Source organism: Phyllobates terribilis, unplaced genomic scaffold (assembly GCF_046119375.1).
Source record: "Phyllobates terribilis strain yellow unplaced genomic scaffold, ASM4611937v1 Scaffold_4__5_contigs__length_816908805, whole genome shotgun sequence".
NCBI classification, from domain to species: domain Eukaryota; kingdom Metazoa; phylum Chordata; class Amphibia; order Anura; family Dendrobatidae; genus Phyllobates; species Phyllobates terribilis.
Window position 1 is genome coordinate 640,575,758 of NW_027362764.1, and position 12,248 is coordinate 640,588,005.

At 44.4% G+C, this 12,248-nt stretch overlaps 1 protein-coding gene across 4 annotated transcripts in view; it reads left to right on the forward strand.

Moving 5' to 3' along the window:
- TRIM55 (tripartite motif containing 55) overlaps nucleotides 1-12,248 on the forward strand; it is a 188,029-nt gene that overhangs the window by 38,786 nt on the left and 136,995 nt on the right. For all 4 annotated transcript variants that reach the window (XM_073679376.1, XM_073679375.1, XM_073679377.1 and 1 more), the window contains exon 3: nucleotides 5,120-5,285. In XM_073679376.1, the coding sequence (XP_073535477.1) occupies nucleotides 5,120-5,285 (166 nt within the window). The remainder of the gene's footprint in view (nucleotides 1-5,119; nucleotides 5,286-12,248) is intronic.

Genomic DNA, 12,248 nt, shown 5'->3' on the forward strand with positions numbered 1-12,248 from the left:
GGATATTACATATGCCTAGTCTGCAACATTCTTCAAGTAGTACCAGTAATCAACTGTCAAATATAAACCCTAGTAGAGGTTTATTAATCCTTTGTGCCACCTGCGTTTAAATAATCAACATCTTATGTGATGTGCATAAGACTTTCGAAGCATCATAAAAAGTCAAAGTGGTGTCCACTTCTTTTATTTATTGAATAAATGGGCCCATGGTGGATATGAATTAAAAAAAACAAAAAAACATTTACTCACTTTGGGCCACTCCACTGTACTGAATCCATTGATTTCTGTTGGTCAGAGATGGAAGAAGCAGTCCCCTAGTTCTTTCTTCTGGTTCAGACAGTAGATGAAAGCTGCATTCAATCATTGGCCGCCCAACTGTTGTTGATCACTGATAGAGGAAGCCAGGAGACTAGCTGGTCGGTCAGTAGGTCTTTTTTTTAAATTAATTTGTTAATACCACCATTTAAAAAAAAAAAAAAAAAACATATCTGGTATTGTTGTATCCTTTAAAGTCCAGCCTATCATAAAATATAAAATTAATTAACCTATACATCAACACAGTAAACAGAAAAAAAAAATCGAAATTGTGGTTTTCAAAAAATTCCAGACGTGTTTTTTGGAGACCACACTTGGCTAAAAAAATACAAGACACGATCAAAATGTTGCATCTACACTAAAGCAATGTCAATAAAACCATCATCTTGCCACATAAAAAATAAATGTTAACATAGCTCATTCAATTGAAAATTAAAAATGTTACGGGTCTCGGAAAATGTTGAAAGAAACCAAATTTTTTTTTTTTACAAACCTCAAATTTTTTCACCATTTAATTAAAGGCGTTGTCCACTACTTTGTATTGTCCCCTCAATGTATTGCCACGGGGCCCATAAGGGTTTTTATAAATACCTTGTGTTGCAGTTACTGCCTGTGAGCGGCGCTATCACTGGCCACTCACAGGCATGACGTGACCCCCGGCTGCAGCCGGCTCTGACATCTGCTGACGTCATGTCAAGTTCCGGATGCAGCCGGAGGTCTTTCTCTACTGCGTTCCACGGTGGATGCTGGGTTGTGGGCGGTGTTAACCTACGCGTCACACCCGGCATCCACCACATGATTTCCCTCTCCTCATTCATTGGGAAAGCGCGCGGTGGCTGGCGGGTGTGGCGCTCCGGGAAACCCCACCAACCACCCAGCATCCACTGTGGGGACCGCGTCACTGATGTAACACCTCCTTTGACGTGACATCAGCGGAAGGTCACGGGATGCCTGTGAGCGGCCCGCGGTATCGCTGCTCACAGGCAGTAAATGCAGCACAAGGTATTTACAAAAACCCTTAGGGGCCCTGAGGGGATACATTGAGGGGATAAAAAAAGTTGTGGCCATCTTCTTTAAGTAAAAGTCCTTGCAAGATTGATACTGCCTGATTCTCCAGGTCAGTACACTTAACAATGGTACTGACCTGGAGAATCATGTTTCACATGGTAATTATTACTGCAAAACGAACACAGTAAAACAAAACCCAAAAAACTATGGCAGAAATCCATTTTTTCACCATTTCATCCCACTTGGAATTTTTCTCCTATTTTTAAGTGCATTGTGTGGTAAAATGAATGCTGTCATTAAAAATTACAACACATCCTGCTAAAAAACAAATCGTTATATGGGTATGTCAATAGAAGCATACAAAAGTTATGGCCCTGGGAAGATGGGGAGGAAAAATCAAAAGAGCAAAAATGAAAAATTGCTTCGGCGATAAAGCTCTAAAAAGGGTATTTGAAAATAATATTTTTACACCTGTCTAAAGTTAAATCACCGGCCTCATTCGAGAAGATCTTTTGTACATGTACCCCGGTGGCTCAGTGCTCCCAAAGTAATAGTATGGTACCAAACTAAATGGAATCTTTAATTTTTTTATATCTTCCAAAAATAAAACTGGGTTTTGGGTGATTTCTGTGAGGTCTAGCAACCCCTCTGATATCTGAAAGCTTGTACAGGTTCAAGTACAGCAAGGACTTACATAGGGAAACATACAGAAAAGCTTACTGAGTGTACATGACTTCAAATGCTGTAACTCACAACAGAAATGAGATTCTAGTTGACTACTGCTAGACGGGTTTTTTCCCATTAATTAAAATATAAAAGTAAAATGTCTTTGACATTTTTTTTTCAGTTAAAAATATTGTGTTATTTGTGATATAAAGAAATATCCTCATCCTCAGGGGAATATTCAGGATGTGGTTTACGGTCTATGTAGTTCATGTTCTCCACTTCCTCCCGAAGCAGCACTCTACTGTGATTTTTGCATGCTCGACTTCTATGACACTTACATGCGTTCTATTGAAGTTAATGGAGCCTAAAGAAGTCTATAAGAAGCCAAGCATAATCCAATGAGTTAGAGACCAACTCCAATAAGCACTGTATTTGCTTAATGGTTTGCCTAGCAAAACACTATGTTAAGACTTGTGGTTTCATCGTCAATAATTCATCTTATTCTAGATAACAAAAATTATATTATGGTAGGATTATATTCCAGGCTACATATTGCAGTTCAAAATTTTGATAAACTCTATAGACTTAAGGAGGCTCTCCAGGCATCCAATATCGGTGACTTATTTTTAGGATAGGTCATCAATATCAGATAGGTGGAGATCCGAAACCTGGTACCCCCCGCTAATTAGCTTCACTCCAGCAGCGGCTGAATGTATCAGAGCATAGCTGTAGTCTTCATCTCCGTTCAATGTTCACATCACGGACCACAGAAGCTAATGACAGTTGAATGGTGGAGGTGCCAGGTATCTGACCTCCACCAATCTGATATTGATAACTTATCGCAATGATAGGTCTAAAGCGTAGCTCCTAAACCACTGGTTGTAGAACATGGCTTTACAAATTAGACCTCAAGTAGACCCAAATGTTTGCTTAAAGGGGTGTCTCAAATCTGAAAGAGTCTGTTGTGCACGGTCTCTCCTTGGTATTGCTGCCTCGCCTGGATTCATATGGACATGGCACTGATTTTGAGGGTAAAAAAAGGAAAACTTTTTTTTTCAATTTCAAATTATGGAAATTCAAGTGAAACCTATAGTCCACCAAGATGTAACATCAACTACAATATCCCCATAAAAATTCAGAAACAGTTAAAACATAAGTCACGTATTGCAATATTTTCCCAAGGACTCAGCTGAAGTGTACTTTTATAAGCTCCACTCCTCGGTGCGTTCCAGTGAGTCAGCAGGATTAATGAGCGCACACCTTGCAGCTTAACATTCACAAGTTTATTTTCCTACCGGCTAGGAAGTGGAGGTGTTGATAATATGACATTTGCTCATTGGATACTTCATGAAAGCAAATGATTAATTACAGCTTTGCAATCCATTTCTTAACCCCACTTACTAAATAATGTGATATTTTAAAAAAAAATTGATCTTTTTCCCACCGAACATTTGGAAAATGTCACAACACATCTTTTTCCTATAACTGGTAATATAGGAATATTTTTGAGCCATTCTACAAGTACATACTATATATAGCGAGTTCTCTAGAGATAGTCTTAATTCTGGTTAATAATTCCACAATAAATAAAAAAGCCAGACTCATTTAAGAATATCCGGTTATGTTCACCTACCACAATACAAAAAATATAATAAACAAGAACAAAGTTTCCATATTGTTGTTGTATTCAAACATTTTTTTTGCCTATTCGGGATACACTGAAAAATGTTACATGCTCATCTAGTGTTAAAAATTATGATTGCATAAGAAACTAAAGGATCAGTTTTTTTTCTGATAAAAAAAGACTGTGTGGCTGGACATATGTGAACGAGCCCTAGCACATGGCACAAATTATCTAAAAACCTTACACGTTGTGTCTTAGTAAGTTAATATTGTATATCCTACCTTTTTTAGGCTTTTCTTTGTATATGATTATGGTTATTTGTCTTAAATGTGGATAGTCTTTTGTATGTTTTCAGTTTGGACAACCCTTCTTTAAGATTTGAACCTCTCAGAGTTAAAATGATTATGGTCTGCCCTTCTGCCAAGAGTTTTCATGATTACTTCTTATCGCTAAGTGGAATTGCAAAGTATGGGGTAGATTAACTATTCAAATTAAATCAGAAATCACATTTACTAAGAGTTTTAGACACTTTCTGTGCTACGATTGACAATAGTTGTGCTGCTTAGCTAGAAAGCGGGCATTTTTAAGATGTGCCAATATGCCCAAAATAGGCAAAAGTGCTTAAAAATGCACTGAACAGCATCTGGTCCATCCGACTGCCAGATAGAAAACTGTGAATCATCACTCCAAAGACCATGTCCACTGCTCCAGATTCCAGTGGTGCTGTGTTTTACATCACTTTATCTGACGACTGGTATTGTGCTGAGAAATGTAAGGTTGCATGCATCTACCCGGCCATGGAAGCCCATGCCAAAAGTCTCCTGATGGGGGAACAGTTTTTGTGCTGATGTTAAAGAAGCACTCCTCCCATCAAAGTTTTTATCCTCTTAATATATTGCAGTCATCATATTATATAGCACTGTGTACTTACTATTGCTCATTTTACCTTTCTACCCAGTTAATTCTAGCTGAATCCCGCTAAGCTCTATGTAGAAACAGGAAGTTAATTTATCCTGTATGACTCATGAGTCACTGCAAATTCCCTGGCAAGAGGAGGAGGGAGCTGGGTCAGAAGAAGAGTTGAAGAGGGGAATCATTTCTGCAGGGAAAAGAGGCTTCATGTTTCTACATACAGCAGATAAAAGAGAAGAATTTTATGGGTCGAAAGGCAAAATGAGCAATAGTAAGTACACAGTGCTATATAATATGATGATTGCAATATATTAAGAGGATAACATTTTTTGATGGGAGTGCTTCCTTAAATTCAGAGGAGGTTACGACTCTGCAGTCATGGAGTCAACAGAATGTTGGTAATTTATATGCACTGTACATCAAACAGCATGAGTTACTGTGAGAAATTTGGCAAATTTTAATTGTGTTTAGTCTAAGTTAAAGCTATATACATATTAGACTGGATTAGTAAATCTGTCTATAGTTTCTTAAATAGTTTTAATATAATAATCCTGGATATAATTCACTAATTTATCATGAATTAATGTTTCACAGGCCTGAAAGAAAATCAAACCAACCAACTTGCGAAGAACACGAAGAAGAAAAAATTAACATATACTGTCTGACTTGTGAGGTGCCAACATGCTCCATGTGTAAAGTATTTGGGGCTCACAAAAATTGTGAGGTAGCCCCTCTCAGTCATGTTTTCCAGGGACAAAAGGTAATTTTAAAATGTGTTGATTCAAAAAATTAATTGTTTTATTGTAGCATTTGGGTTGCAGAAGCTTAGTTGAGAGCTGTATCGCTAAAGAAATTTGTTTTTTAAAGATCTTACATAGCATGATGTCATCATAAGGGGTAGAATGTGATGTCATCAGCGGGAGGTGGAGGGCCTCTATACAGAGTTTACAATTAGGCTTCAAAATGTTAATAACTTCTGTGTTTGTACATATTATGTCCTGTTAATGTCTTATTGATATTGTTTAAAAATAACGTGAATTAACATGATACAAAGAGAAGTGATGATATAGCTAATAACATAATTATATTTCATCTCTATGTTTTCTTTGAGTCCTTTGTGGCTTATGGTTCTGATTTAGGTAATTATTATGAGTAAGAATAAAGTGCAACATTATATGAAAGGATGATCATTCCTTTTTTGTGTGGCAGAGCTTTTACATTTATTGTAACTTCTAGTACATTCGCACTTTCGAAAAGATGAAAGCCCCAGATATTAGCCATTACCGTATTTAATTATTTATATCACAATTCTAAAAGCACATATATGTTAAAGGATTGCAAATGTTAGTGTAGTTCTTATGAAGAGTCATATATTTTATGTGATTTGAGAATTATAACTACACAATGTTAATAAAAGTAGTGGGACACCTATACATTATACCTTCAGGAGATTATACAACATCCCATTCTAAATCCATGGGCACTTAAAGGGTTGTCCATTACTTGGACAGCCTCTTCTCAATTGCTATATTCCCCCTTATAAAATAAAAACAGATTATACTCATCTCTGGAGCCATTCCAGAGGCGTAAGCGCCTGGTCTCTCAGGTCTTATGACGTTATGCCAGTTAAACCCTGTAACCAGTCAGCAGCTGCTTCACTCTCGTTTCCTTCGGACATAACTGACATTCGGAGGAAATCAAAGAACAGAAGCAGTTTTCACTTATTCCGGGTGTCAGTTTAGTCAGAAGAAAATGAGAGTGAAGCAGCCGCTGATTGGCTGCAGTGCTCGCATGGCATAACAACATCAAGCAAGCCCCGGGGGAAACCAGGCACTGGCATTGCTGGAATGGCGCCAGCACCAGAGGTGAATGTAGTCTGCTGTTATTTTACATGAGGGAATATAGAGGGCGTTGACCAAGTAGTGGACACGACTTTTAATATAGAGTTGTTGAGCCACCCCCGTAGTGTTCGAGTTCGGTTCGGTTCGTCGAACACCCGTGTGTTCGCCGAACTGTTCGTCGAACTGTTCGTCGAACACCTTCGAACACCGTTAAAACCAATGGCAGGCAAACAAAAACACATAGAAACACATAGAAAACACCTTCAAAGGTGTCCAAAAGCTGACAAACTGCTCAGGAGACACAACTAACACATGGAAAAGTGACAAGTACATATAGTCATGCGAAAAGAAAAGAGGTGGAGGAGTAAAAGGAGGGGGAGACACAGATATAGGCATGTCATGCCCTTCTAAAATCCAAAAAGTGAGAAGCCGAGACGGCCAGTCCGCTCCTGCCCGTGCCACCTCCGTGTCGCCGGGTTTGTGCCAGAGCCGCGGTGAACCCTGACGGCCAGCCCCCCTCTCCCAATACTGGTGCCTGTCCGCTGGTGGGTCGAGAGAGCCCCCCTGTGGTGGAGGCAGCTCTAAGCTTTTTAATTTAAATTGTCCCTCTAATTTGAATGAATACACTTTAAATCCATTTACAAGGATCTATTGGAGGGCAAGTCTCATGCCAGCAGCCGCGTAATTCCAGCTCCAGTAGCGTCCACTAAAGCTGCTGCAGTTAAAAAGCTTTTATAAGGATCGAGCTCGGCTGTCCACCGCAAGGCATCCTAGTGCCAGTCCCAGCCCCTATGCCTTGGGGTGCCTCCTGATGCTCTTCACTAAGTATTCCGTGGTCCCGAAGCATTTCCTTTGAAAAAATTAAGTGTCCAAACTACAGGTGGTGTAGCTTGCTTAACAGCCGGGATAATCCGCTGACTAGCAGACACTGCTACTAGGCACAAAGTATTTCCTGGGCTAGATGCAGTTAAAAATTTGTAAGTAGATACTCTCGTTGGATGCTGAGAAAGCATTCCATAGAGTCTCCTGGCACGCCATATATGATTCTCTTAAAAAGCTTGGGGTAGGGGTCTAGGGGACCCTTTTATAGCCAAAATCACGGCCCTGTATCACAATACGTCACCTAGGCTGAAGATAAATGGAACTGTAGCACCGAGGGCTCGGTTGCTACAGACGTATTGCACCTCACCCAGAGGTGTGATATCTCACTCTCAGATAAGGATGGAGTGTGGATCAGGACCCGACACCTGCATGCATTACACCACATTGCCGTGGGGCAGGGCGACCAATATGCCCCTGAGATGGGCACGACAGTCCCTGTCCCTGGCTGGAGTGGGGGGAGGGAACACTGAGGAAGGGGAACCCTGCAGTGCAGGAGCAGGGAGGAAGCAGTTCCTGGGTGCATTGAGAAGGGAGTATAAAAGGTGGGCACCATCTTAGTTCAGTGCAGAGAAGTCTGAGCAGAAGTGGCAGGGAGCAGGGGCTCTGCATGAGCTCTGCTCCGGAGGCGGGCCTAGTAACAGAGGCCCAGGCCTGCAAGAGGGAGAAGGAAGGAAGAGGAGCGGAGAAGGCTCCAGGAATGAGGAATGAAGGGATCCCAGGGGTGCGGACGGGCGAGTCGCCACCGCACGCCCGAATCCACCTGCGTGGAGGGGTCAGGCCAAAGGGGGAGACCGGTCCCCGAACTAGTGGAGGCAGGAAACGACCCTCAGCTAGAAACCGGAGGCTCTGACATTTTATGTGGCGCAGCCCCTTGCTCCACCCGCTAGGAAGGCACCACATAGGGTCAGGGAAACTGGCGCCAAGTTTACCAAGAGGAGGCCCGAGGCAGCCGGACAGAAGTGTTGGTAAGAAAGGCCAGACAAAGGACACACAAAGGGGGTCCTGTGAAGCGCTCCAAAGTTATCTGGGAGTTGTCTGAGCCCCTCACCTGGTGAGCACAGTACGACGTGGGCAGCCGTTACCTGCAGACGTGGTCTGGATAATAAGAACTGTGAGTAAAGGCCCTGAACTGCATCACTGACTCCGTGTCGTTACTGCTGCTGCCCTGCACCATCACCCCCATCCTCCGCATACACTGCCCTGAGGCTATACTCCTCCCGTGGGGAGTTATGCTACGCTCTGCTGCACCCACAACACCAGCCTTAGCGGTCTGCCCTGTAGCGGCGGTTCACTCTGACCGCAATCCACGGGTGGCGTAGTCGGACATTTAAACATCAAAACCACATAAATAGTTCCGCCACTGGTTTGACCGCCCTGAGCCACGGAACCGGATCGCCGCCACGAAGACTACAACCACCAGCATCCACCAAAAAGGGTCCGGCTCCGGGTGTCCCAAGGCCCAGGGGGTGCGTCAGAACATTTTCATCACCTTTCACAATCACCAATGGGACAAGGCAGGGATGTCCTCTGTCCCCTCTCTTATACATCCTAGTGACGGAGCACCTGCTCTCATCAATTCGCCATAACCCCAATATTAGGTGGATTGAGGTGGGAGGCACCGAGTACAAGTGCTCTCTATTTGCTGATGATGTCCTAGTATATATCACTCAATCACATATATCCATCCCTGCTGTTATGGCTGAAATAGATCACTTTGTTACATGGTAAAATTTTAAAATCAATGCAGCGAAGTCTGAGGCCCTCGATGTCTCCCTCCCTAAATCCATATAGGATTCCATCCAGTCCAACTTTCCCTTTGCCTGGCCCTCACAGGGTATCAAATACTTAGGAATTCCTATTCATAGAGACCTCTCCCATCTATGTTATCTTAATTTTGGGCCCTTTATTGAACAATTCCATACAGACCACGGTTGGCAAGTTGGAACTGTGAGATTCACTACGTGCACCACTGGTATTTTGTGGAAAAGCACATGTAAGATTCTGCAACAGTCTCTGCTGATACTCCTGCATGCGTGCATCCCTTTCTATGGCAGGAATAATTTCTGCAAATTTACTTTTGTACCGGGGATCTAACAGTGTGGCAACCCAGTAGTCAGGATTATTTCTAATTCTCACAATTCGAGGGTCATGTTGCCGGTAGTGCAGCAAGAAGGCACTCATGTGTGTTGCGCATCCAGGAGCACCAAGTCCCTGTTGTGTTGGTGGCGAGGTAACAATCATGCTTCCTTCCTCTGTCCTCTCCCCCCAACCTCGCACAACAGAAATGTGATCAAGGTCTCCCTCATCTGATGAGTCTTCCATCAGTTCGTCCTCCACTTCTTCCTGGGCTCCTGCACCTTCCTCACTAGTTTGGCTGCTACCATGCGCCCTGGTAAAATCATCTCCCCCACCCTCACATGCCTGCCGCCCTGGTGCTGCCGACCGTCTGGACCTTGCAGATGTTAGCCCTTCCGCATACAACTCCTCCTCCTCTACTTCCTCCACCTCCTCTTGTGCCACCACCTGACTCCGAATTCTGTTTAACATGTGCTCCAGCATGTAAATCACCGGAATAGTCATGCTGATAATGGCATCGTCAGCACTAAACATCTTCGTCGCCATTTCAAAACTGTGCAGAAGGGTGCATAGGTCCCTGATCTGAGACCACTCCTCCAGCGTGATTTGCCCCACCTCTGAATCTCGTTGGCCCAGGCTATACGTCAGAACGTATTGCACCAGGGCTTGTCGGTGCTGCCACAGTCGCTGCAACATGTGCAGAGTTGAATTCCACCGGGTAGGCACATCGCATTTTAGCCGGTGAAGTGGCAGGCCCAACGACTTCTGTAGAGATGTAAGTCGCTGAGCTGCGGGATGCGAACGGCGGAAGTGAGCACACAGCGACCGTGCCCTCTGCAGAAGGCCATCTAGTCTGGGATAGTGGGCTAAAAATTGCTGGACAACCAGGTTCAACACGTGAGCCATACAAGGCACGTGTGTGACATTGCCCCGGCGAAGGGCCGCACCCAGGTTTGCAGCATTGTCGCACACGGCCTTCCCTGGTTTCAGGTCCAGTGGAGACAACCATTCATGAAATTGGTTCTCCAGAGCTGACCACAACTCCTCAGCTGTGTGACTCACATTTCCCAGACATTTCAATGTAAAAACCGCCTGATGACGTTGAGCCCTACTGCCAGCATAGTAAGGAGGTGTGCAGGATCCCTTCTGCGCAGTTAGAAAGCTTGTGGCATGACCAGACAGGCTTTGAGGAGGCAGAAGCAGTGGAGGAAAAATGACATAAAGAGGATTGACGCACAACTCGTGGGGACGGCAAGACTTGGACAGCAGCCCCTTGTCCTGCTGTCACCATAGTTACCCAGTGCCCAGTCAGCGACATGTAACGCCCCTGTCCATGCCTACTCGTCCAAGTGTCTGTGGTGAAATGCACCCTGTCACACACAGAGTTTCTCAAAGAAGCGGTGATGTTGTGTGCGACATGCTGGTGGAGCGCAGGCACACCTTTCTTTGAGAAGTAGTGCCGACTGGGCATCTGGTACTGGGGCACTGCGACGGACATAAGGTCTCGAAAATCCTCTGTGTCCACCAGGCGGAAAGGCAGCATTTCTGTAGCCAAGAGCTTGCAGATGGTGAAATTCAACCTCTTAGCTTTCTCATGGCTAGGAGGAAATGGTCTTTTACTTGTCCACATCTGAGGGACCGAGGGCTGGCTATTGTGCTTAGACGGGGTTGATAAGGGTGTCCCCGGCAAACTGCCGGTCTGTGAGGAAGATGCAGGCGGACATGTTAGGTTGCCTTGATCCAAAGGTGGTGCTATCGATGTCGGACAGCGCTCAAGACCAGCTGGTGTTACCACCTCCAAAGAAAATGATGACCTGCCAATCACGCTGGCTGTTGCGGGTAAAGAGGTGGCAGGTCTGCGCCCCAAAACAGGTGTAACTGCTGTCCCCCCAGTCACAGAGGATGAAGAGGCCGCGGATGCACAAGATATGGCAGACGGTGGTTGGCCCGGCCGGCTAGACCGCATTGTAGCACACTGAGCTTCCCACTGCAACTTATGCTTCATGTCCATGTGCCGGTTCATGCATGAAGTACTCAAACTATGTATTTTTTGGCCTCTACTTAGCTTTTGCTGACAAATGTTACAGATAACACGAGTTGGGTCATCTTTATCGATCTGAAAAAATGCCCAGGCTATGCAAGGCTTAGCACCCATGCGACCTGAAGAGCCACCACGACTTGTGGTGAGAGGCAGAGTTGTGTTTGAGGATGCAGTTGTTGACGTGCTTCCAGTACTACGTCTCTGTCCAGGAAGGCGCAACCTGACCTCGTCGTCACTAGCATCTTCCTCCACCTCCTCTGCTGACCTCATCTCTTGGCTGACTGTGGGTTGACAGTAAGTGGGATCTCCGACCTCATCATCATCACCCTGTGCGTTATCACACCCGTCGTCCTCAGAGCCAACCTGTTCCTGCCCTGACAAAAAACTAAAGTTGTCGCTCCAATCAGGTATTTGAGTCTTATCATCGTCTTCCTCATTGTCTCCACCAACAGGAGTTACAGTTTGGGAATGAGGGTCTACATTATGGTCAGAACCTTCTGCGTCTGGTCCTGGATCCGACTCATAAAGATTCTGGGCATCAGTGCAGATCATTTCCTCGTCTGGATTCACAGAAGCGCTGGAGTCGACCTCTGATTCCCAGGCTATAGTATGAGTAAACAGCTCTGCAGACTCAACCATCTGTTCTACCTCATACTCAGACGGGCAGCTGGAGATTTGGGAGCTGTGAGGAAGCAAGTGCGATTTGGGTGACACCTTTGAGGACTGGAGTATTTGTGATGTTGAAGTTGATGTGGAGGAGAGCCCACTTAAAGGAGCACTTGATATCCGTTGAAGCACCTGCTGTTTTTGTGCCTCATCTGGAATTTGTAGCGATTGGCGTGGCCGTAAGAAAGGGATCTTATCACATTGTCCGCTAAAAGAA